Source organism: Nerophis ophidion, linkage group LG23 (genome assembly GCF_033978795.1).
Source record: "Nerophis ophidion isolate RoL-2023_Sa linkage group LG23, RoL_Noph_v1.0, whole genome shotgun sequence".
NCBI classification, from domain to species: domain Eukaryota; kingdom Metazoa; phylum Chordata; class Actinopteri; order Syngnathiformes; family Syngnathidae; genus Nerophis; species Nerophis ophidion.
In genome coordinates this window covers 37,509,428-37,536,989 of record NC_084633.1, presented here as the reverse complement: position 1 = coordinate 37,536,989, position 27,562 = coordinate 37,509,428, and the positions used below count along the sequence as shown (strand labels likewise).

Genomic DNA, 27,562 nt, shown 5'->3' with positions numbered 1-27,562 from the left:
ATGTGTCTACATTCAAACATTCTTCTTCATACTGCATTCATATATGCTACTTTTAAACTTCCATGCAGAGAGGGAAATCACAACTAAAAGTGTATTTATTAAATAGTTATTAAGCAGTGGCACAAACATTTATGTCGTTTATAAACAAAAAGTGCAAGATTGTCAGAGACATTTTAAAACAAGCTAGTGCACTTTTGTGCATGATGTCACTAGGATGACGTATCATAACAACACTAAAATAAAGTGCACTTTTTGTACAGAACGCCACTACAATAGTTTAAAACAAATAAAGTGCACTTTTGTGCATGATGTCACACAAGATATTTCAATAACTCACATAAAAATGAGCTGCATTATGTAGACTATTTTTTCCATACGGTGTTGATCTGGAAATGTTTGCCTCTGCATTTTGTGGGTGTGGCACCGAACGGAGATGTTGACATGCAGAGTCTGCACTCTTCATTCTCTAGCAGGTGACTTTTCAAATGATGCTACATATTAGCAGTAATGCTACTTTTTGTAGCAACGCTTTTGCCCCACCCTTGAGAAATCACGGTTGTCTGTTCGACATCTTCCTGCTTGAAGCCAAACCCTCGCCAGACGATGGACCCCTGCTGTTTTTCTTGGGAATTCTTCCTTCGTTTGTAACCAGATTGGTACCTTCTTTCTCTCGTATTACCACTCGCACCACAGCTAACGTTACCCATGCCGCTACCACACTGCTCCGCAAGGGCGTATACGTATGTGACGTATGCAAGAAGGTGCGCTTGTTTTATGTCTCTGTGAGAAGGAGAGACAGGAAAGAGAGAGGACAGCCTGTAGTGTAATGCCTGCAGCTAAAAGCAACTGCGTGAGAAAGTATACTCCAATTGATTGATATTGATTGATTGATTGATATATTTTTATTTCAAATATGCAAAAAAACAAACAAGAGCAAGCATGATCCAATACAGTGCTATAGCCTTAACGGCTATTATAACAAAATGAAAACAATGGAGAATAAAAAAAAACAAATGAGCATTCGACTTTTTTTTTTTTTTTTTAACATATTTGAAAAGGAGTGAGAAGAAGTATACACTAATTTAATCCCACCCCTTTTCTTTAAATCATAAATTACTCTGAGCTCGAACTTCCTTGTTCACTCTATGTACAAACTTAATGCACTTGTATATAAATAAATGATAAATATATACATACATATGCACACTACACACATACATAGCCACACCGTTATCACAAGTGCTCATGGAAATAGTATCATGGAAAAAAAACAAAAAAACAGCAGTACCAGTGCCTCAATGGGCAGCCCCTAACTCTTTTGTAACACAAGAAAGCCAATATCAAAGCCCTTCTTCATGTCTGTACCTCTGGAATACCATGTACCTAAACTTCTTTTTAAACTGGTTTATGTTTGGACAATGCTTTAACTCCACATTCAAACCATTCCATAGTTTCACTCCACAGATTGAAATACAAAAACTTTTGATGGTCGTTCTACAACTAAGCATTTTGAAATTAAAATTTCCCCTTAAATTATAATCCCCCTCTCGTGTGCTGAACAATTTTTGAATGCTTCCTGGGAGTTTATTTATTTTGGCTTTATGCATTATTTGTGCAGTTTGATACAAAATAATATCATTACATTTCAATATTATTGACTGTAAGAATAGTGAATGAGTATGGTCCAGATATCCAACTTGTTGATGATGCGTACAGCTCTTTTCTGAAGTATAATTATTGAGTTTAATGAGTTTTTATAATTATTCCCCCAGACTTCCACACAGTAGGTTAAATATGGTAAAACTAATGAACAGTAGAGAATGTGGAGTGACTTGTGATCTAGAACCTGCTTTGCTTTATTTATTACTGAGATGCTTCTTGACAGCTTAGACTGTACATGTTTTATATGTGGTTTCCAGTTAATTTGATAGTCAATTGTAACTCCAAGGAATTTTATTTCAAAAACCCTTTCAATATCCACCCCATCTATTTGTATCTGTACCCTTGTTTCACGTGTCCTCTTTCCAAACAGCATTAACTTAGTCTTAGTCAGGTTAAATGACAATTTATTATAGTCAAACCAAGCTTTTAGTTTACTCATTTCTTCCATAATGACTTCCTGTAATTGATTTAAATCATCCCCTGAACAAAAAATATTAGTGTCATCAGCAAATAACACTAATTTCAATAATGTAGACACTTTACAGATATCATTGACAGGATGAACAATTTTGGCCCCAACACTGACCCCTGGGGGACACCACAAGCAATGTCCAAACATGATGAACAGCAATTCCCCAACTTCACAAACTGTTGTCTCTTATTTAAGTAACTTTTAAGCCAGTCTAGTACAACTCCCCTGATTCCATACTTTTCCATTTTATTGATTAATATATCATGGTTAATTGTGTCAAATGCTTTTTTTAGATCAATAAATATTCCCATTGCATATTGTTTCTTGTCTATGGCATTTGTGATGTCCTCTATTGTTTCAATGATTGCCATTGATGTAGATCTGTTTGATCTAAACCCATATTGACAGTCAGGGAGTAAATTATGTTTTTCTATAAATGCATCTAACCTTTTATTGAATAGTTTTTTCTAATATTTTAGAGAATTGTGGAAGTAAAGAGACGGGTCTATAGTTTGTGAAGTGATGTTTGTTCCCAGTTTTAAACAGAGGTATAACTTTAGCTATTTTCATTTCATTCGGAAATGTGCCAGTTTGAAATGACAGATTACAGATATATGTTAATGGTTTTGAAATTCCTGTAATGACATTTTTCACCAATGCCATACTAATGTCATTGCAGTCTGTGGACATTTTGTTCTTACATTTGTTTACAATATCCAACACTTCTTCTTCACCCACTGCATTTAAAAACATAGAATTGAGATTTATCTCCAACAATCCCTCCATATTTTTACCAGTTGTCCGTGGATCTGGGATTTTTGCTGCAAGTTCGGGTCCAATACTTACAAAGAATTTATTGAAGGCATTAGCTACATCTTCAATATTATCATTTTCTTTACCATCATTCATGAAATACGTTGGATAGTTATTTGAAGAGGTACTGTTTCTTATAATACTGTTGAATAAATTCCATATTCCTTTGATATTATTTTTATTATCATCAAGTAATTTCTTATAATAATCCCTCTTATTTGACCTCATAATATTAGTTAACTTGTTTTTATATTTTTTATATTTATTTTCTGCTTCTTTTGTTTTCAATCTTATAAATTCCCTGTAAAGAGTGTTTTTCTTTTTACAAGCATTTTGCAATCCCTTTGTGATCCAAGGACAATTAGTATACTTTCCTTTGCTGATGCATTCTTTTATTGGGCAATTTTTATCATATAATGACCTAAATATTCTCAAAAATATATTGTAAGCACAATTAACATCACCATTTTCATAAATTACATCCCAATTCTGCTCCAGTAAATCATGTTTAAATGAACTAATGGATTCCTCTGATCTCGTTCTTCTGTATTGGGTTGGCTTTTCTAATTTTTTTGTCCTGTAGTTACCATCAAATATCAGAAAAATTGGGAGGTGGTCAGTGATATCTTTGATCAATAGCCCACTTACGGTCTTATTTTCAATATCGTTGGTAAATATGTTGTCGATTAGAGTGGCAGAGTGGGATGAAATTCGACTAGCTCTGGTGATTTTGGGATATAAACTTATACTGTACATTGTGTCAATGAAATTAACTATATCGTTATTTTTACTGGGATTTAAAAGGTCGATATTAAAGTCTCCACAAATGAAGACAGCTTTATTAACATTACTCTTCTTTGAAAACAGGCATTCCATCCAATCTGTAAAATGTGCAATGCTTGCACCTGGTGATCTGTATATACAACTAATAATGACATTTCTACTTTTTTCCATACAAATTTCAAGCGTTAGACATTCAAGTAGGTTATCAACCACAGTTGTCATATCATCCAGACGTTTGAATCTCAAGGTGCTATCCACATAGATTGCCACCCCCCCACCCCCCTTGTTTTGTCTGTTTATATTAATAACGTCATAACCATCCAGTTCAAAATCTGACACGTTTTCACTGTTAATCCAAGTTTCAGATACTGCAATTATGTTAAATGGTTGTGAAAATGTGTGTAAATAGTCCTTGATGTCCTTGAAATTCCTATTTAAGCTTCTACTATTAAAATGGATAATTGATAATTTGCCTTTAGTAATAATATTCTGGTTGTACTGTTCATTGGTATAGTAGCAGCAGTTCTCATTGATATTGAGGAGGAAATTATTGTCCGGGTCTATATCCTGTTCCATGTCTTGTAGGTGGTGCTCAGTGTATTGGGATTGCTTTCAACTGTACATTGTCATATTCATTTATCAACTGAATGATGTGGCTCGTGTCATGGGTTGCATCTTGCGTATTGTCAATGTGTGTCATGATTGGGTCGAGTCGCTTTTACCTTACAGTCCAGTTCAAACGTCATATTCGTTCAGATCTTCCATGTTTCTAATCACCAGCACTTTGGCGTTCTCCGGAGTACCGTTGAGTTTGATGAATACTTTACAGTTCGCTGTCCAAGTTTGTAGAATTTTCTTCTCTCTCCTCATTTGGCGTGCTTTTCGAGCTATATCAGCATTTCGTTTGGTCAAATGGTCGTTCATGTAAACGTTTGTTCCTTTTAGCTTCCTTCCCTGTTTTAGCAACGCGATCTTGTGCTTGCCTTCGGCTGTTGCGGCGTCTTCAGTAATGCGGACGTTGTACCGGTCCGTTGTGGTGAAGAAGGAGATGAGCCGGAAGGCAAAGCTCTCAATTTACCGGTCGATCTATGTTCCCATCCTCACCTATGGTCATGAGCTTTGGGTCATGACCGAAAGGATAAGATCACGGGTACAAGCGGCCGAAATGAGTTTCCTCCGCCGTGTGGCGGTCTCTCCCTTAGAGATAGGGTGAGAAGCTCTGCCATCCGGGAGGGACTCAAAGTAAAGCCGCTGCTCCTCCACATGGAGAGGAGCCAGATGAGGTGGTTCGGGCATCTGGTCAGGATGCCACCCGAACGCCTCCCTAGGGAGGTGTTTAGGGCACGTCCAACCGGTAGGAGGCCACGGGGAAGACTCAGGACACGTTGGGAAGACTATGTCTCCCGGCTGGCCTGGGAACGCCTCGGGATCCCCCGGGAAGAGCTAGACGAAGTGGCTGGGGAGAGGGAAGTCTGGGTTTCCCTGCTTAGGCTGTTGCCCCCGCGACCCGACCTCGGATAAGCGGAAGATGATGGATGGATCTTGTGCTTCCTGTTTACAAATCTCAGGATAACGCTCGGCTTGTCGTTTGTCCCTCTCCTGGGCAAAAGGTGACATGCTTCGATGCTGTTACAGTCCAGTTGTATATCCTTGGACTGCATGAAGACCCCTACCTGTCGCTCAATTGAAATGACATCCAACTCCGCCGGCTCCCCTCCATTTGCTGGGGTTACAGCTCGTGCGTAAGACCGGGGTTTGATGCTAAGTCCGGTGATGATCACGTCATTGATCCGTGTATACTGCTCAAAATCAGCAACTCTGTTCTCCAGAATTGCAATTTTCTTGTCTTTCTCCAAATTGTCAGCTCTTATCTGATCCAGCTGCACAACAAGGGCCATGATTGTTTTCTGCTGCTCCTTGATTGTAGCAACTTCCTCGATCAGAGTATCGATCACCTTTTTAAGTTCACTATAATCAGCCTTGGGCGCCATCTCGTCTTTTCCTGCTGGCGGCAAATAGTCATTTTCTATATTGCACAGAGACAAACCCGCGATGTATCTATCGCATCGATATATCGCCCAGCCCTAACTGTTTGTATTACTTCCTGTTGGTATCGGAGTAGTGAACTGTTGGTAGTACTTCCTGTTTGTATCCTAACAGTGAACTATCGGAAGTGCTTACTGTTTAATCAGAGTAGTGAACAATTGGTGGTATATCCTGTCTTTATCAGGGTAGTGAACTATCGGATGTACTTTCTGTTTGTATCAGAGTAGTGAGCAATTGTTAGTATTTCCTGTTCGTATCGTAGCAGTGTATTATCGGAAGTGCTTATTCTGTGTATCGGAGTAGTGAACTATTGGTAGTACTTAATGTTTGTATCAGACTAGTGAATTATTAGAAGTACTTCCTGTTTGTGTTACAGTAGTGAACTATTGCTAATACTTCCTGTTTGTATCGGAGTAGTGAACTCTCTGAAGTACGTCTTGTTTTTTATCAAAGTAGTGAACTATTGGTAGTACTTGCTGTTTGTATTGGAGTAGTGAACTATTGATAATATTTCCTGTTTGTATTGTAGTAGTGAACTATTGATAGTACTTCCTGTTTGTATCGCAGTAGTGGACTGATGGTAGTACTTCCCTTTTGTATCGGAGTGGTGAACTATCTGTCATTCCTAATTGTATCGGAGTAGTGAACAGTTGGTAGTTTCTCCCGTTTGTATAAGGGTAGTGAACAATTGGTAGTACTTCCTGTTTGTATAAGAATAGTTAACTCTTGGTCATACTTCCTGTTTGTATCGAAGTAGTGATCTATTGGTAGTACTTCCTGTTTGTATCGGACAAATCCACTTTTGTTATTGTTTCCTGTTTGTATCTGAGTGAACTGTTGTTAGTACTTCTTGTTTGTATAAGAATAGTGAACTATTGGTCATACTTCCTGTTTGTATCGGAGTAGTGATCTATTGGTAGTACTTCCTGTTTGTATCGGAAAAATCCACTTTTGTTATTGTTTCCTGTTTGTATCTGAGGAGTGAACTGTTGGTATTACTTCTTGTTTGTATAAGAATACTGAACTCTTGCTCGTACTTCCTGTTTGTATCGGAGTAGAGATCTATTGGTAGTACTTCCTGTTTGTATCGGACTAATCAACTTTTGGTAGTGTTTCCTGTTTGTATCGGAGTAGTGAACTGTTGGTAGTACTTCCTGTTTATATCGGAATGGTGAACTATCTGTAGTTCTTCCTGTTTGTATCGGACTAGTCAATTATTGGTAGTGTTTCCAGTTTGTATCTGAGTCGAGAACTATTGGTATTACTTCCTGTTTGTATCAGTGTAGTGAACTATTGGTAGTACTTCCTGTTTGAATCGGAGTAGTGAACTATTGGTAGTACTTCCTGTTTGTATGGTAGTAATGAACTATCGGACGTACTTCCTGTTTGTATCATAACAGTGAACCATAGGAAGTGCTTACTGTTTGTATCGGAGTAGTGAACAATTGGTGGTATATCCTTTCTGTATCAGGGTAGTGAAGTCTCGGATGTACTTCCTGTTTGTATCGGAAATGCTTACTGTTTGTATCAGAGTAGTGAGCAATTGTTAGTATTTCCGGTTCGTATCGTAGCAGTGAATTATCGGAAGTGCTTACTCTGTGTATCGGAGTAGTGAACTATTGGTAGTACTTAGTGTTTGTATCAGACTATTGAACCATTAGTAGTATTTCCTGTTTGTATTACAGTAGTGAACTATTGCTAATATTTCCTGTTTGTATCGGAGTAGTTAACTCTCGGAAGTACTTCGTGTTCGTATCGGAGTAGTGAACTATTGACAATATTTCCTGTTTGTATCGGCGTAGTGAACTATTGGTAGTACTTCCTGTTTGTATCGGAGTAGTGAACTATTGATAATATTTCCTATTTGTATTGTAGTAGTGAACTATTGGTAGTAATTCCTGTTTGCATCGCAGTAGTGGACTGATGGTAGTACTTCCCTTTTGTATCGGAATGGTGAACTATCTGTAGTTTTTCGTGATTGTATCGGAGTAGTGAACAGTTGGTATTTTCTTCTGTTTGTATCGGAGTAATGATCTATCTGTAGTACTTCCTGTTTGTATCGGAATAGTGAACTATATGTACTACTTCCTGTTTGTATCGGAGTAGTGATCTATTGGTAGTACTTCCTGTTTGTATCGGAGTAGTGAAATATTGATAATATTTCCTATTTGTATTGTAGTAGTGAACTATTGGTAGTAATTCCTGTTTGTATCGCAGTAGTGGACTGATGGTAGTACTTCCCTTTTGTATAGGAGTGGTGAACTATCTGTAGTTCTTCCTGATTGTATCGGAGTAGTGAACAGTTGGTAGTACTTCCTGTTTGTATCGGAGTAATGATCTATCTGTAGTACCTCCTGTTTGTATCGGAGTAGTGAACTATTGGTACTACTTTATCTTTTGTATAAGAATAGTGAACTCTTAGTCATACTTCCTGTTTGTATCGGACTAGTCAACTATTGGTATTGTTTCCTGCTTGTATCGGAATAGTGAACTATTGGTAGTACTTCCTCTTTGAATTGGAGTAGTGAAATATTGGTAGTACTTCCTGTTTGTATGGGAGTACTGAACTTCCGGAAATACTTCCTGTTTGTATTGGGGTAGTGAACTATTGGTATTAATTCCTGTTTGTATCGGAGTGTTGAACTATCGGTAGTACATCCTGTTTGTTTCGGAGTAGTGATCTAGCTGTAGTACTTCCTGTTTGTATCAAAGTTGTGAACTGCAGGTAGTTCTTCCTGTTTTTATCAGAGTAATGAACTCTTAGTAGTACTTCCTGTTTGTATCGGAGTAGTGAACTGTTGGTAGTACATCCTGTACGTATCGGAGTAGTGAACTATCGGAAGAAATTCCTGTTTGTATCTGAGTAGTGAACTATCGGTTGTACTTCCTGTTTGTATCGGAGCAGTGAACTGTTGGTAGTACTTTTTGTTTATATCGGAGTAGTTAACTATTGGTGGTAAATCCTGTTTGTATCAGGGTAGTTACCTATCGGATGTACTTCTTAGTAGTATCGCAAGTGCTTACTGTTTTTAACAATTGTTAGTATTTCCTGTTCTTATCGTAGCAGTGAACTATTGGTGGTACTTCCTTTTTGTATAGGAGTTGTGAACTATCAAAAATCCTTCCTGTTAGTATAGGAGTAGTGAGCTATTGGTAGTACTTCCTATTTGTATTGGAGTAGTGAACTGTTGGTAGTACTTAATGTTTGTATCGAACTAGTGAATTATTAGTAGTACTTCCTGTTGGTATTGCAGTAGTGAACTATTGCTAATACTTCCTCTTTGTATCGGCATAGTGAACTATGGGTTATACTTCTTGTATGAATCAAAGTAGTGAACTCTCGGAAGTACTTCTTGTCTGTATCGGAGTAGTGAACTATTGGTAGTACTTCCTGTTTGTAACGGACTAGTGAATTATTAGTAGTACTTCCTGTTTGTATTGTAGTAGTGAACTATTGGTAGTATGGCTGCAAATAACGATTAATTTGATAATCGATTAATCTGTCGATTATTATTTCGATTACTCGAGTAATAATCGGATAAAAGAGACAAACTACATTTCTATCCTTTGCAATACTTTATTTAAAAAAAAAAACATACTGTCACCATGTCCTTTCGACTTGCTGAATAAAACAAGCCAAGTGTTACAAAAATGTTTTTGTTTTTTTCATAAAGTGCACCATTGTCATGCACAATAGCAAAAATTTTCCTTCGGAGAATTTCAAACCTGGCTATTACCTATTCCAACCATTCTGCAATGTTGGATGCTGAATGTCTTTCCTCTAGTGGCATGGTCGTATAGCAGATTGACTTCATGTTCCATTCGTCTCCAATGTAGTGGCATGTATTGCCAGGGAAGGCTACACTTGTCCACACATCAGTAGTGAGAGCAATTTTGCTCTGGGTGGCTTAATGTCAGTCTACACTGCATGGAATGTCTGCTCGTACTTCCTCTCCATCAGTTTGGTAAAATGAATCCTCCAGGGAAGAGTGTAACCAGGGTTGAGGACGTGATTCATTTGTCTAAAACCTTCATCCTCCACCATGTCAGTTAGCAACATATTCAGGTAGCATCAGTCAGTGCAGCCGCTTGCCGTGGTGTGCACACCTTCCTTTGTACCAAGTCGCTAATGCTGGCTTGTTTCTTTCTGAAATGAGAGAAACCATATTATGAACGTACATCGTAGCATCATTTACATGTAACTCAATACATATAGTGGAGGCCCTTAAGGATATTTTTGTTTACTTTTGTCTAAAAGTGCCAAATTTGGCACAGGTGTAGCTCAGGGCATACTTAAATGATTTAGCTAGGGCGCCCTCGCCGGTGACCTTTGGGTTCGCCACAGCTGCAAATATGGCCGCCACTTGAAACAGCTTTTGTCTCTAACATTTGAAACAGATGAGCTACAAATGTAAACTTGGTGTCTACCATATTTCCTTGAATAGCCGCCAGGGCGCTAATTAATTTAAAACCTCTTCTCACTCTGGCGTTTACCAAAAGCATGCGGTAAAGGCAAGCATGCGCTAATTATTTTAAAACCTCTTTTCACTCCGACGCTTACCAAAGGCATGCGGTAAATTCAGGCCTGCGCTTATAAATTTTAGTGTGATGTAAGTATACCATCATGAAAAGCACATTCAATAAAAAAAAACGTTATTATGGTCTTACCTTTACTTATAAATGAAGTCCATGTGCAGCTCCTTCTGATCAAAAGCATGGATAACTTGTTTTTAGAAGTCTTCCTTATCTTTATTTCTTCAGTTTTAAAAGTCTCTCTTTCTCGATGGAGATCTTCCTTTATTACCTCCTGCTTTGATTGAAAATCCAGTTAAGAAAACTGTTTTGTTTTAGGTATGTAATCCTCCATGTTAAAAGTGCAAGCGAGAGGAAAAAATAAACGATCGCTGCTCACTCTTGCTGCTTGTCACTTGAGTTGTCGCAAGAAGGATCCCTAGCGCCCTCTACCACCAGGAGGCAGGAGTCATTTAATGACTCATATTTGACACACGCAGCTACGGTATATTAATAAAACATAGCTGCTTACTGTTCTTTTTAGCATATTCAATAGCTTGGACCTTAAATCCTACTGAATAGCTTTTAATCTTCTTCCCTTTATGCGATTTCAAATTATTGAAATCAGCCTCCTCCATTTTGAAAATGATGACAGGGGAAGTGTCACTCCTAATTATTTTGCGAAATGAGTTTGACCCGGCGGAAATTCTAGACATGCGCTAATAAAAATAATATTTTTTGAAAGGAGTTTGACCCGGCGTTAATCCTGAGCCGGCGGTATTGCTAAACATGCGCTGATTATTTGGCTAAATGAGTTTTACCCGGCAGTAATTCTAGGCAAGCGCATACTATATACCCGGCGGCAATTCAACGAAATTGGTATTTCATCTGTTTTGACAATTAAAAATGTGTTTGAATGCTCATTTTTATTTCTGGGTGTGTCTAGACCCCTAATTTGCATATTCCCAAGTGGCATTTTGCTATTCTGAAGACATTGGACGTAACTTGGGCAGTGTAATGAGTAAAATCTGGTGCAACATGCATGATTCCTTTCTAATGTTTATATTAAATGTTCATATATCACACAATGAATACCAGTGGTTTGGGGATGATTTGATTGAAGCTTTTTAGGACTTAAAGGGGAACATTATCACCATTTCAAAAGGGTTAAAAACACTAAAAATCAGTTCCCAGTGGCTTGTTGTATTTTTTAAAGTTTTTTTCAAAATGTTATCGGTCTCGGAATATCCCTAAATAAAGCTTTAAAGTGCCTTTTTTTTGCTCTCTGCGAAGACACTGTCCATTTCCCTGTGACGTCACACAGTGCTGCCAATGTAAACAAACAATGGGAATATCACAGCAAGATATAGCGACATTAGCTCGGATTCAAACTTGGATTTCAGCGACTTAAGCGATTCAACAGATTACGCATGTATTGAAACACATGGTTGGAGTATGAAAGTATTGAAGAAGAAACTGAAGCTATTGAGCGAATAGCTATTGACGCTATTCATAGCCATAGCATGGCCGAATAGCTGCGTTAGCATCGCCGGTAAAATGTGCGGACCAAACGATCAGGACTTTCGCATCTCGTGACACTGGAGCAACTTAAATCCGTCGATTGGTAAGTGTTTTTTTCGCATTAAATGTGGGTGGAAGGAAACGTAATATAGTTGCAAATGCATCTGCAGGTTATCCATACATCTCTGTGCCATGTCTGCTTTAGCACCGCCGGTAAATAGCATGTTAGCATCGATTAGCGTAGCATGTTAGCATCGATTAGCTGGCAGTCAACATCAACAAAACTCACCTTTGTGATTTCGTTGACTATCGTTGCAAATGCATCTGCAGGTTATCCATACATCTCTGTGCCATGTCTGCCTTAGCATCGCCGGTAAAATGTGGAGACACTCCGGCACATTCAATGGGGGTCTGGCGGCAGACACTTTCGCATCTTCGGGCCAGTGGTGCAACTTGAATCCCTCCCTGTTAGTGTTGTTACACCCTCCGACAACACACCGACGAGGCATGATGTCTCCAAGGTTCCAAAAAATAGTCCAAAAAACGGAAAATGACAGAGCTGAGACCCGGTGTTTGTAATGTGTTGAAAATGAAAATGGCGGGTGTGTTACCTCGGCGACGTCACATTCTGATGTCATCGCTTCCAGCGCGATAAACAGAAAGGCGTTTCATTCGCCAAAATTCACCCATTTACAGTTCGGAAATCGGTTAAAAAAATAGATGGTCTTTTTTCTGCACCATCAAAGTATATATTGACGCTTACATAGGTCTGCTGATAATGTTCCCCTTTAATAAGAAGGGGACAGAATGATCCTCATGCTTTCTAGCCCTTTTAGCACGAGAACTACTACAGTCGCTTCTGCAGCGTTTGTGGTATTTGGCCTTATTTAATGCAAGTGTTGATGCCATACCTGAACCATCATTCAATGGATCAATTGCGACATTTATACATGGAGGTATAGCATTCGCAATTTCAATGAAATCTTTGAGATCCTTTTCTAGCGACAAAAGTCATTCGCTTTTGGGTGTTTGTAAGTGGTCATCAGACTTTAATTGGCAGGGACAACATTGATGCTACTATTACTATCAGATGATGTGGAGGCCATATTGTTTGATAATAGCTACACTAAAAAATGCATTACATGAAAATAAAGTTGGGGTGGGGGGTAACACTGACTTTCTCTACTTTTACTAATGTTACAATGAAATATATCTGTAGCTTTACATTCTATCCGTGTTGAAATATGTACGCAATACATTTTGGTAGATAATTGAAATGTAGTTAATATGGAAATGAAAGTGCTCTAATAAATACATGATCATAAATCTGATCATTCCAGTATGTTTCTGATGCTCAAAAACCCTAAAATAGTTTGCCAAAAGTATCAAAAGCTTAGGTACACCTAATTTTTACATCGCTGCCATCTTGGAACAATGCTAATTACAGTAGGTTTCCAGACACACCCAATCATAAAGATGATTTTTCCATCATATTCAAAATTGTCAGAAAATATGAAATAGACACCAAGTTTGGATTTGTAGCTCATCTGGTTCAAATGTAGAGACAAAAGCGTGTTCAGGTATGCCCTGAGCGACACCTGTGCCAAATTTGGCGCTTTTAGACAAAAGTGAACAAAAACACCCTAAAATCTCCCTAAGGGCCCCCACTAATACCCAGTTGATTTTATTAATCATTTCTGAGGTAAAAGACAAATATGCCACCACATTAAAAAACACAGCTAAAATAAATAAATGGCCATTGGAGTTGCAGAATACACCAATAACAACATAGAAATGTAACTCATCAGATCAGAACTGGATCAGATATAGTACACGTTTCTGTTCTGAATAATAAAGGATTTACTTTAGGCTACCTCTGAATAATAGCATGAAATATTCTAGCACCTTCATAACGTTTAGTTTTACTAAAGTAGGGGTGTAACGGTACGTGTATTTGTATTGAACCGTTTTGGTACGGGGGTTTCGGTTCGGTACGAGGGTTTATCGAACGAGTTTGTAAACTAAAGTCTTAACAAGCTGCTCTGCATCTGCCTCTGAGCAGTGAGCACCCAGCATTGTCCCGCCCACACAACCATCTGATTGGTTACATACAAAGCCAATCAGCAGTGCGTATTCAGAGCGATGTAACAGCCAATCAGTAGTGCGTATTCAGAACGCATCTAGTCAGTGCTCCGGCGTCAAGATGAGGAGATATGTGTTTTGCAGGTGAGCAGCTGACATCGTACACTCCCCAAATTATAAAAAAAACACTTCCCAGTCACAACTATTACAAATATCACTATGAGCCCGTTGACCTTCTAGAAACTTAAACTGCAGCTCAGCTCTCTCATAGTTCTGGGTTGAGGTGAAGGCTAATTAGCTTTTAGCGTTAAGTTAGCTCATTTCCCTGTGTGTGTGTATAATAAAAGTCAACTACAGGCTTCCCAAATGCTGTAATAAATTAAGCATGATGAGTTGACTTGAAAGTGTTTAATGTTGCACTTTTTATATGTAGAAGAAAGGTTTTGTCATTTTATTTAATCAAAGCACCAACTTGAGGCAGTTTAATGTGGATTAACGTGGGCAGAATAATTATAGTGTTCCCAATGTTAAAAGGATAAAGCCGTTGTTTACAAATTTGGTAAATAAATAACCAAAAAATGTATATTTTTTTGTTTTCCTACTGTACCGAAAATGAACCGAACTGTGACCTCTAAACCGAGGTACGTACCGAACCGAAATTTTTGTGTACCGTTACACCCCTATAAAGTGTCACTCAGAGCAATCGGATTTGATAAAACCTCATGGAGCTGGATGCATTTTGGAGGGGAGGAAACAGGTGGTAGAGGTGCCCCTCCCCTTTCAGTAAGCTGTGGAGTCCCCCAAGGCAGTATACTAGGACTATTACTGTTCCTAATATACATAATTGACATGTCGTCAGCATGCCACTGTGAATTGTTCCTGTTTGCGGATGACTCGGCCCTGCTGGCATCCGGCAAGGATACCAGCAGGGCCAGCAGATGGAACAAATCCTCTGTGCTGAACTCCTTAATATTTGCACCTGGCTCGCTGACAACAAGCTATCATTACACTTAGGTAAAACGCAATCCATCCTATTTGGGTCCCATATCAACCTTCTTAAAGTCAGTGACTTCACTATAAAAGTGGGTGACATTGTTATCACTAGGAAAGATGAGATCACTTACCTAGGTTCCATTCTAGAGGCTATTCTTTCCTGTGATAAAATGGCAACCAAGGTCATCAAAAAGGTCAACCAAAGAACGAGATTCCTCTACAGAATCTCCTCTCTAGTCAACAACAGCACCTGGAAGGTTCTAGCGCAGGGGTCGGCAACCTTTACCACTCAAAGAGCCATTCTGACCCGTTTCACAAAGTAAAGAAAACAATGGGAGCCACATAACTCTTTTGAAATTTATAATGAAATAATACTGCATACAGAGTTTTTTTTTGCTTTGTGCTGTGTATAAACCAGGGGTCTCAGACACGCGGCCCGCACCTAAAATGAAAATTTAATGTTAGTGCGGCCCGCGAGGTTTATATGAATGCCGCTTGACAGCGTCTTACCTGCCAACCGTCCCAATTTTCCCGGGAGACTCCCGAATTTCACAGTAATTATTCTCTCGAATGTACGCTGGCGTTCACCCAATGAACAATAATAAGAGCGTACAATGATGTCACTACCGCCCTCTACGGCTTGTACAAATAGCTTGCCGGCCCAAAGAATTGTTTGACGAGGCTATTGCAGACACACGTAAGAGACTGCAAGGGATTCTTATTCAACAGCAATACAGGTTACACTGTGCGTCGGTTGAGGTGTGCGGGGTTGGCTTGGTGGTAGCTGGGTGTATAATGGAGTCTCAAAGAGTCAGGATACATGGGATTCTGGGTATTTGTTCTGTCGTGTTTATGTTGTGTTATAGTGGGGCGGCATGGCGTAGTGGGTAGAGCGGCCGTGCCAGAAGCCTGAGGGTTGCAGGTTCGCTTCCCACCTATTGACATCCAAATCGCTGCCGTTGTGTCCTTGGGCAGGACACTTCACCCTTGCCCCCGGTGCCGCTCACATTGGTGAATGAATGATGAATGACTGATTGGTGGTGGTCGGAGGGGCCGTAGGCGCAAACTGGCAGCCACGTTTCCGTCAGTCTACCCCAGGGCAGCTGTGGCTACATATAAAAGCTTACCACCACCAGGTGTGAATGAATGATGGGTTCCCAATTCTTGTGAGCGCTTTGAGTATCCAACAATAGAAAAGCGCGATATAAATCTAATCCATCATTATTATTATTATTATTATTATTATAGTGCGGATGTTCTCCTTATGTGTTTGTCATTCTTGTTTGGTGTGGGTTCACAGTGTGGCGTGTATTAGTAAGAGTTTTAAAGTTGTTTATATCACAAGGACGGTGTGGCGCAGTGGAAGAGTGGCCGTGCGCAACCTGAGGGTCCCTGGTTCAATCCCCACCTAGTACCAACCTCGTCACGTCCGTTGTGTCCTGAGCAAGACACTTCACCCTTGCTCCTGATGGGTGCTGGTTAGCGCCTTGCATGGCAGCTCCTTCCATCAGTGTGTGAATGTGTGTGTGAATGGGTAAATGTGGAAGTAGTGTCAAAGCACTTTGAGTACATTGAAGGTAGAAAAGCGCTATACAAGTACAACCCATTTATTTATTTATTTAACCCTCAGTGTGACCTGTATGGCTGTTGGACAAGTATGCCTTGCAGTTGCGAATGCGTTCAGATAGAGGTCCCATCCAAAATGTGACCGGACGGCCGGCACTCAGATAGCATGGTAAAAATCCTGGCGCGATGACATGTAGAAAGGGTGTTAGCGGCATTGTCATCACGGCAGGCCGTCAAAGTTGATGTCTGGGTGAAAATCGAAAAATGTTTACCCGGGAGATTTCTGATAGAGACATTAATATTGGAAATCTACCGGACTTCTCCGGGCGGTCGGCAAGTATGCGGCTGAGCCACATCAGAGTGGTCAAAGAGCCGCATGCGGCTCCGGAGCCGCGGGTTGCAGACCCCTGTTCTAGCGGGAACTCTCATTCAACACTTTTTCCTGGTACCCCAGCACCTCCAAAACCCTCAAATCTAGACTCCAAACATCCCAGAACAAGCTAGTCCGGTTACTTTTAGAGTAAAACAACTCGCACTGAGCCGTCTATAAAATCCGCTACACCTCCCTGATACCCAAGTACATGTCAATCAATGTTTACTTATATAGCCCTAAATCACTAGTGTCTCAAAGGGCTGCACAAACCACCACGACATCCTCGGTAGGCCCACATAAGGGCAAGGAAAACTCACACCCAGTGGGATGGTGACAATAATGACCCAGTGGGACGTCGGTGACAATGATGACTATGAGAACCTTAGAGAGGAGGGAAGCAATGGATGTCGAGCGGGTCTAACATGATACTGTGAAAGTTCAATCCACAATGGATCCAACACAGTCGCGAGAGTCCAGTCCAAAGAGGATCCAACACAGCAGCGAGAGTCCCGTTCACAGCGGAGCCAGCAGGAAACCATCCCAAGCGTAGGCGGACCAGCAGCGCAGAGATGTCCCCAGCCGATACACAGGCGAGCAGTACATGGCCACCGGATCGGACCGGACCCCCTCCACACGGGAGAGTGGGACATAGAAGAAAAAGAAAAGAAACGGCAGATCAACTGGTCTAAAAAGGGAGTCTATTTAAAGGCTAGAGTATACAAATGAGTTTTAAGGTGAGACTTAAATGCTTCTACTGAGGTGGCATCGCGAACTGTTACCGGGAGGGTATTCCAGAGTACTGGAGCCCGAACAGAAAATGCTCTATAGCCCGCAGACTTTTTTTGGGCTTTGGGAATCACTAATAAGCCGGAGTCCTTTGAACGCAGATTTCTTGCCGGGACATATGGTACAATACAATCGGCAAGATAAGATGGAGCTAGACCGTGTACTGATATCAACCAAAGCTCCTCATCCCACCCCCCGGATTGTAAATAATTCAATGTCAAACTACTTCCTTAACGTAAATGACCGCCATAACCACAACACCAGGGGGAGCTCCAGAAAACCTTGTTAAACCCAGATTCTGATCTAACAAAGGTCTTAACTCATTCTCTTTCAATGCCACATCAATGTGGAATGCATTCCCAACAGGTGTAAAAGTAAGTGCATCTTTATATTCCTTCAAAAGCGCTCTAAAACAACACCTCCAGGCAACTTCAACCCTTTAGTGATACCCTCCTCCATTCACATCCCATCTCCCCGGATTGTAAATAACCTAATGTGAATAATCAAATGTACTTCTAATGTATATACTTGTTCTTATGCTATCTGAACTCACTATGCTGGCGGTACATATCCTACTAAGTAAGACCTACACTGTTTTAATGTCCATTTCTCTGTTGATGCAATTGTTGATGACTGAAGTACTGATATCAACCAAAGCTCCTCATCCCACCCCCCGGATTGTAAATAATTCAATGTATATACTATGATGATTAACTTGTGCGATGACTGTATTATGCTGATAGTATATATTTGTACCATGAATTGATTTACATTGACCCCGACTTAAACAAGTGGAAAAACTTATTGGGGTGTTACCATTTAGTGGTCAATTGTACGGAATATGTACTGTACTGTGCAATCTACTAATAAAAGTATCAATCAATCAAACTCAAGTCTAAATAGATTTATATAGCTTTATTGGGCCGGCTACATTGATCCATTATGAAACCAACCTGAGATATTTCTGTCCGTTACGTTTATTTCCAAATTGGTAACCGTGCATTTTCTCTCTGAAAACGGAGTCAAATGTGCCGGAGACACATTATCAGTCCCGCGTTGCAACAAAGACATAACGTTAACGTTACTCACAAAAAAGGTGAACTTATAAATGCCTGTTGCGACTCAAAACAACACAGAAAATGAAGTCACCGCACTCTCCAAAAAGTTCCTAACACTCTGAAAGTTAATACACAACAGTTGCTGCTGCGCTTTCTTAAAAGAAATCTCCTCGTTAGCAAAAGATTAAAAACACACAAAGACGGACACAACGGATCAATATACTCGGACTATGGACTTAAAAAAGTTACGTACCGTGAGTTCTCTTCATCCATGGCTCCGCTTCAGGTGCTGCCGAAGCAATGTTGAAGCAATGTTGTCCTTCGTGCCACGCGAGGTCCATGCTGCACATTTTGCAGGAAACTGTCTTCTTTGAAGTCTTTAAAGTAAAGTGCTCCGACACTTTGGACGACTTAAGGCAGGGATGTCAAACTCAAATACAGAGTGGGCCAAAATTTTAAGCGGAACAAAGCCGCGGGCCAAGGGTTGAACAAAATAACCTTTTAATAGGGACCCAAACAAGTTTTGCATTAAATATTGAACAAGCAAGGCTTATATAACTTTAGTGACATGCAAAATCCAGTTTCAAATAATAATAATAATAAAAAATATCAATGGCATATCAAATAAAATTTAACTAAAAATGTTATGCCTTTTTTTCTATTTGCAATCTTCTGAGGTAAATATCACATTTTTTCCCACAGGCTAATAATACATTTGAAAATAAAATAACAATAATGAATGAACCAAACATTCAAGCTTTGAAGTAGCAAGAGAAAATGCATGAATAAAACGTTAATTATGGGTCAGTTTGCTGGAAGTTTCTCGGAAGAGTTGGTGCCGCAAGGGGTTCTGGGTATTTGTTCTGTTGTGTTACGGCGCAGATGTTCTCCCGAAATGTGTTTGTCATTCTTGTTTGGAGTGGGTTCACAGTGTGGTGCATATTTGTAAAAGTGCTAAAGTTGTTTATACGGCCACCCTCAGTGTGACCTGTATGACTGTTGGCCAAGTATGCCGTCCATTCACTTGTGCGTGTGCGTGCGTGTGTGTGTGTGTGTGTGTGTGTGTGCGTGTGTAAAAGCCACAAATATTATGTGACACGCTGTTAGTATGGTGGAAAAGCGGACGTGAAGACAGGTTGTAGAGAACGCTAAAGGCAGTGCCTTAAATGCACGTCCCCAATATAGTTGTCCAGGTGGAAATCGGTAGAAATTTGGGAGAATGGTTGCCCCGAGAGATTTTCGGGAGGGGCACTGAACTTCGGGAGTCTACCGGGAAAATTAGGAGGGTTGGCAAGTATGAGTATTAGCGGTTAATGCGGTGTTAAAGCGGCACCGACGCTGTATAACACCGGCGGGCCAGCTCTAATGCTAAATTGATATTGGCTCAAGGGCCAAATTAAATTACACGGCTGGCCAGATTTGGCCCGCGGGCCAGAGTTTGACACCCATAGCGTACATTTTTCTCCATTGAAGCAACAACCTCGAGATGTTTCTCCGCTGAACTATCTGTACTGTTTCCATTTTTCCAATGTTTCCACAAAGGAGAGGGCGTGGTCACATGAGCTGCACATGACACATCATTGGCTGGCTCGCTGCCACACATGAGACTTAGCCGCAGCACATGCCCATAGCATACAGCCAATGAATCAATGACTACATTAAGCGCAAACTATTTTTATAATCGATTTTAATTGTTTTCGTTGTTGCAGCCCTAATTGGTAGAAATTCCTGCTTGTATCGGAGTAGTGGACTGATGGTAGTACTTCCCTTTTGTATCGGAGTAGTAAGCAGTTGGTAGTTTCTCCTGTTTGTATCAAAGTTGTGAACTATTGGTACTACTTCCTATTTATATAAGAATTGTGAACTCTTGGTCATACTTCCTGTTTGTATCAAAGTAGTGATCTATTGGTAGTACTTCCTGTTTTTATCGGACTAGTCAATTATTGGTAGTACTTCCTGTATGAATCGGAGTAGTGAACTATTGGTAGTAATTCCTGTTTGTATCGGAGTGTTGAACTATCGGTAGTACTTCCTGTTTGTATCGAAGTAGTGATGTAGCTGTAGTACTTCCTGTTTGAATCGAAGTTGTGAACTGATGGTAGTACTTCCCGTTTTTTTCATAGTAATGAACTGTTTGTAGTACTTACTTTTTGTATTGGAGTACTGAACTATTAGTAGTATTTCCTATTTGTATCGGAGTAGTGAACTATCAGAAGTACTTCCTGTAAGTGTCAGGGTCGTGAACTATCGGAAGGACTTCTTGTTAGTATCAGATTAGTGAACTATCGGTAGTACTTCTTGTTTGTATCGGAGTAGTAAACAATTGTTAGTATTTCTTGGTCGTATCGTAGCAGTGAACTATTGGTAGTACTTCCTGTTTGTATCGGAGTAGTGAACTGTTGTTAGTACTTCCTGTGTTTATCGGAGTACTGAACTATTTGTAGAACTGTTTGTATTCAAGTAGTGAACTATTGGTAGTACTTACTGTTTGCATGGGAGTATTGAATTATCGTAAGTATTTCCTGTTTGAATTGGAGTAGTTAACTGTTGGTAGTCCTTCCTGTTTGTATCGAAGTAGTGAACTATTTATAGTACTTCCTGTTGGTATCATAGCAGTGAACAATCGGAAGTGCTTACTGTTTGTATCGGAGTAGTGAACTATTGGTAGTACTGCCTGTTTGTATAGGAGTTGTGAACTACCAGAAGTACTTCCTGTTTGCATGGGAGTATTGAATTATCGTAAGTATTTCCTGTTTGAATCGGAGTAGTTAACTGTTGGTAGTCCTTCCTGTTTGTATCGAAGTAGTGAACTATTTGTAGTACTTCCTCTTGGTATCATAACAGTGAACAATCGGAAGTGCTTACTGTTTGTATCAGAGTAGTGAACTATTGGTAGTACTGCCTGTTTGTATAGGAGTTGTGAATTACCAGAAGTACTTCCTGTTAGTATTGGACTAATGAACTACCGGTAGTCTTTCCTGTTAGTATCGGAATAATGAACTATCGGTAGTCTTTCCTGTTTGTATCGTAGTTGTGAACAATTTTTAGTGTTTCCTGTTTATATTGTAGCAGTGAAGTGTTGGTAGTGAACTGTTGCTAGTACTTTGTGTTTTATTGGAGTAGTGAACCATTGGCTGTACTTCCTGTTTGTATCGGATTAGTGAACTATTGTTTGTACTTCCTGTTTGTATCGGAGTAATAAACTGTTGGTAGTACTTTCTGTTTGTACCGGAGTAGTGACCTCTTGATAGTACGTCCTATTTGTATCGGAGTAGTGAGCTGTTGGTAGTACTTCTTGTTTGTATTGGAGGAGTGAACTATTAGTAGTACTTCCTGTTTGTAGCGGAGTAGTGAACTTTTGGTAACACTTCCTGTTCGTATCGGAGTAGTGAACTATTGTTAATATTTCCTTCTTTCTATCAGAAAAGTGAACTGTTGGTAGTACTTTCTCTTTGTATGGGAGTAGTGACTATTGGTAGTTCTTCCTTGTTTGAATTGGAGTAGTGAACTGTTGGTAGTACTTCCGGTTTTTATCGGAGTAGTGAACTATTGGTAGCACGTCCTGTTTGTATCAGACTAGTGAACAATCAGATGTACTTCCTGTTTATATCGGAGTAATGAACTATCGGTAGTACTTCCTGTTTGTATCGGAGTTGTGAACTGTTGGTAGTACTTCCCCTTTGTATCGGAGTAGTGAATTATCTGTAGTACTTTCCCCGTTTGTATCAGAGTAGTGAACTATTGATAGTACTTTCGGTTTTCATCGTAAATGTGTACTATTGGTAGTACTTCCTGTTTAAGTGAATTGTTGAGTAGTGAACTATCGGTAGTACTCCCTGTTTGTATCGGAGTAGTGAACTGTTGGTAGTACTTCCGGTTTGTATCGGAGTAGTGAATTATCTGTAGTACTTTCCCCGTTTGTATCGGAGTAGTGAATTATCTGTAGTACTTTCCCCGTTTGTATCAGAGTAGTGAACTATTGATAGTACTTTCGGTTTTCATCGTAAATGTGAACTATTGGTAGTACTTCCTGTTTATAGTGAATTGTTGAGTAGTGAACTATCGGTAGTACTTCCTGTTTGTATCGGAGTAGTGAACTGTTGGTAGTACTTCCGGTTTGTATCGGAGTAGTGAATTATCTGTAGTACTTTCCTCGTTTGTATCGGAGTAGTGAACTATTGATAGTACTTCCGGTTTTCATCGGAAATGTGAACTATTGGTAGTACTTCCTGTTTATAGGGAATTGTTGAGTAGTGAACTGTTGGTAGTACTTCCTGTTCGTATCGAAGTAGTTAACTATCGGTACTGATTCCCGTTTGTATCGGAATAGTGAACTGTTGTTTGTACTTCTTCTTCGTAGTGAACTGTTGAGTAGTGAACTGTTGGTAGTACTTCCTGTTTGTACGGGAGTAGTGAACTATCGGAAGTACTTCCTGTTGGTATGGGAGGAGTGAATCGATGTTCCTGCGAGTAGTAAGCAGCATGTTGATACAAGAATGAAACATACCTTTGTTTTTTCCCGCTCTAGGCACAAGTGTGAAGAATGCGGGAAAGCCTTCAAGATCCAAAAACAGCTCATCAACCACCTGCGTCTCCACGAGGAACACCGGGCCAAAGGTCTGGTTCGCAGCGGCCCCGGTGTTTCCCGCTTTCAGCAGCCGGGGCCGTCTCAGCTGCAGAGCATGCGAGGGGAGTCGTCCAAGGGCCCCGCCCTCAACATCAAATATTCTCAGCAGGGCTTCAAAAAGCCGTACTCGTCCGCCGGAACGTCTCGGCCTCAGAAGTTCGACCCGGCCGAGAGCGGACGCCGGCCTTTCGCCTGCGAGGAATGCGGGAAGACCTACAGGCACGCGGGCAGCCTGGCCAATCATAAGAACCTGCACAAGATCGGCGAGTACCACTGCAACGTGTGTAACTCCACCTACCCCAACCGGCTGGCCATGAAGAACCACCTGCGGCTGCACTTCGCCCAGAAGAAGCACAACTGCCAGGAGTGCGGGAAAGGTTTTCGCACTCAGAGGCAGCTGGCCACGCACACCACAGCCGGCTTGTGCAAGGGGCCGCAGGGCCCCGGCGCCCAGATGGATTTCGAGTGCGACGGCTGCTGCGAAGGCTTCCCTTCGGCCAACGAGCTGGCGGCGCACGACTGCCCCGCCCAGCACCTGCCCTCGTCCTCGTCGGCCGGCAGCTCCACCAACGTCAGCATCGAAAGGAGCTCGGCCGACCTGGACTCGGACGAGCGGCCGTACGCCTGCGACCTGTGCAGCTGCGCCTACAAGCATGCCAGCTCCTTGCTCAACCACAAGCACACGCACAAGACGGGCAACTTCCGCTGCAACTTCTGCGACAAGCCGTACACCAACTACATGGCGCTGCGCAACCACATGCGCATCCACACGCAGCGCAAGAAACACATCTGCCACACCTGCGGCAAAGCCTTCCGCCTGGCCCGCTTCCTCCGCAACCACCAGAAGGTCCACGAGGAGGGCGCCACACCTTTTGGCTGCCCCACCTGCGGGAAGAGTTTCCAGGGGCGGTCGGGCCTGGCAAGACACCGCTGCGGGGACAACCAGGTAGGCATGGAGGTCCGGAGGAAGCCCACGGCAGCCGCAGGGGACGGCGAGGAATGTCGGTACACGTGAGTTGTCCTCACTCGTTTGCCATTGTTGGAAGTGACCATGAATGTAGCTTTCACGTGTCTATTCCAGGTATATGATCTCCAATCCGGCTTCCTTGGGACCATTCGCGTGCCGGAATTCGGATTTTTCTGAAGTTTGGACAAATTGAATTAGAGAGACCAGATAAGTCATCCCGTTTGCTTTCAGTTAGCATCTCTGTGGAATGTTGTGTGTTCATGTGTGTAGACCAGTTCAGGACGGGGGCGTGGTTAGGGTGTAGCTCCCTGTCCCGGTTCAGCCACTCCCCCTCATCGAGTTGCCGCTTTGGCCACTCGTGACTGGCTCAGCCGGATTCCAGATCATATACCTGTGTGAGCTGCACGTCCACGGCCGCCCGCGTCTAACGTCTGCGTGTGTTGTGTGCGTGCACAGGTGTGACCAATGCGGCCGCTCCTACCGCCACGCCAGCTCCCTCCTCAACCACAAGAACACCCACACGCTGGGCATCTACCACTGCGCCGTGTGCCTCAAGACCTACCCCAACCTGCTGGCCCTCAAGAACCACCGTCGCATCCACTCGGAGACCCGCCGCCACCGCTGCCATGACTGCGGCAAAGGTTTCCGCGTCTCCTCGCAGCTCTACAACCACCGGCGGGTGCACCAGAAGCAGCGGGAGCTGACCTGCACCTCGTGCCAGCGCGCCTTCCCCACCCGGGCCAGCTTCCGCTTGCACATGGAGATCAGCCACGGCCAGCTGCAGAAGCCACGCCTCCCCCGTCCGCAGCCGGGCTGGGGCTCGGGTCTGGACCTCACCTTGATGCAAGAGCAGGGACTGGCGCCCAGGGCGCACGTCTGTGATCAGTGTGGGCGGTCCTACCGCCACGCCAGCTCCCTGGTCAATCACAAGAACAGCCACAAGACCGGGACCTTCTTGTGCAGCTCCTGTCACAAGGAGTTCCCCAACCTGATGTCCCTCAAGAACCACCGCCGCATCCACACTGAGCCCAAACGCTACCAGTGTCCCGAGTGCGGCAAGTCCTTCCGCGTGTCCACGCAGCTCGTCTGCCACCGCCGCATGCACACCAAGGAGAAGCCCTTCAGGTGCACGCGCTGCGACAAGCACTTCTCCTCCAGGTCCAACCTGCGCCACCACATGAAGGTGCACGCCAACTACCTGCCCGCCGGACCCTTCCTTTAAACGCCGCTCGCCTCACTGACTAACGGACAGTGCCGTTGACGCAAGGGGCGGAGCCGAGGTCAGAGGCGGGGTCTCGTCTTCACTGGTGGCCTTTGTCACAGGTTTCCATGTAGGGGGCGGAGCTATAGACACTCGTGGCGGTCACATGACTCACCTTTTTGCTAACGTCACATGTGTCATCGGCCATGTGAACTCTGACCTGACCTGTGGACTTTTTCAGGAAAAGGACTGAAGCTCCGCCTCCTGGCCATTGACCTCATTTATTTATATGATTAACATGTGTAACGACTAGTGTGTAGTGCTCCTATTACCCACAATCCCTCTGTCCATGTAGCGTGCTGTGTTTATGGTTAGCAGCTAGATAGGACAAGGTCATGTGACGTCTACTTTGTGTGTGTGTGTGTGTGTGTGCGCGCGCCTCCTCTCAGTCATGTGACCTTTTCTAAACATCTTTTATAACCTTTGACCTCTACTCACAATAAATAGATGACTAGCACACACACTCGCCTCCCAGGAACACCCTTGGCCTTTATTCGCCTCAACACACATTTTGTACACTCGAACACACACACACACATTGTCAATGTTTGTCTACTCGCGCACACACACATTGTCAACGTTTGTCCACACACACAAACATTGTCAACGTTTGTTCACACACACAAACATTGTCAACGTTTGTTCATACACACAAACATTGTCAACGTCTGTCCACACACACATACACACACACATTGTCAACGTTTGTCCACTCACACACACATTGTCAACGTTTGGCCACCCACCCACACCCAAACACTGTCAACATTTGTCCACTCACACACACACACACACACACATTGTCAACGTTTGTTCACACACACATTGTCAACGTTTGTCCACTCACACACACATTGTCAACGTTTGGCCACCCACCCACACAAACATTGTCAACATTTGTCCACTCACCCACACACACACATTTTCAACGTTTGTTCACACACACATTGTCAATGTTTGTCCGCACACCCACCCACACACACACACAATCATTGTCAACGTTTGTCCACTCATGCACACACACATTGTCAGCGTTTGTCCACTCACACACACGTTGTCAACGTTTGTCCACTCACCCACACACACACACACATTGTCAACGTTTGTCCACTCACACACAAACATTGTCAATGTTTGTCCATTTGCACACATACACATTGTCAATGTTTGTCCACTCACACACACATTGCTAACGTTTGTCCACTTACCCAAACACACACATTGTCAACGTTTGTCCACTCACAGGCATCTTGTCAACGTTTGTCCACTCACCCACACACACACACACAGACAAACATTGTCAACGTTTGTCCACTCCCACACACACAAACATTGTCAATGTTTGTCCACTCAGACACACATTGTCAACATTTGTCCACTCACCCACACAAAAACAAACATTGTCACGTTTGTCCACGCACGCACGCACGCACACACACACATTGTCGTTTGTCAACTCATGCAGACACCCACACACATTGTCAACATTTGTCCACTCACGCACACACAAACATTGTCAACGTTTGTCCACTCACCCACACAAAAAACAAACATTGTCACATTTGTCCACTCACGCACGCTTACTTACTTGCTTACGGTTGTCCATCGATTCGATGATGACCATCTTCTTTTATTTGTGAGTCTGCTGATGTTTGAACAGTCGGATCCTGGATCCACAGATGCGGTTACAGAGCGGGCATGTGAAGGAGGTTCTGGGGCGAGCAGGGGTGGCTTGGCGAGCATGCCTCTTCGCTCGCTTTGCCGCACGGTCTTGTGTGTGCTGTTCCTCAATATAATCCACGGTCTTGTGTGTGCTGTTCCTCAATATAATCCACGGTCTTGTGTGCGCTGTTCCTCGATATAATCCACGGTCTTGTGTGCGCTGTTCCTCGATATAATCCACGGTCTTGTGTGCGCTGTTCCTCGATATAATCCACGGTCTTGTGTGCGCTGTTCCTCGATATAATCCACGGTCTTGTGTGCGCTGTTCCTCGATATAATCCACGGTTTTGTGTGCGCTGTTCCTCGATATAATCCACG

The 27,562-nt window shown here is 42.2% G+C and overlaps 1 protein-coding gene across 4 annotated transcripts in view; it reads left to right on the top strand.

The window, feature by feature from the left end:
* Positions 1-25,985, top strand: part of si:dkey-89b17.4 (zinc finger protein 646) — a 62,023-nt gene extending 36,038 nt beyond the window's left edge. Inside the window, exons 3-5 of one of the 4 annotated variants that reach the window (XM_061884312.1) lie at positions 23,196-24,240; positions 24,376-24,469; positions 24,717-24,864. In XM_061884312.1, coding sequence (XP_061740296.1) covers positions 23,196-24,240; positions 24,376-24,438 — 1,108 coding nt within the window. In that variant the 3' untranslated portion in view covers positions 24,439-24,469; positions 24,717-24,864. Of the gene's footprint in view, positions 1-23,195; positions 24,306-24,375; positions 24,470-24,716 lie in introns of all 4 variants that reach the window. The other 3 variants (XM_061884311.1, XM_061884310.1, XM_061884313.1) reach the window with 3 other exon arrangements.
* The last annotated feature ends 1,577 nt before the right edge of the window (positions 25,986-27,562 follow it).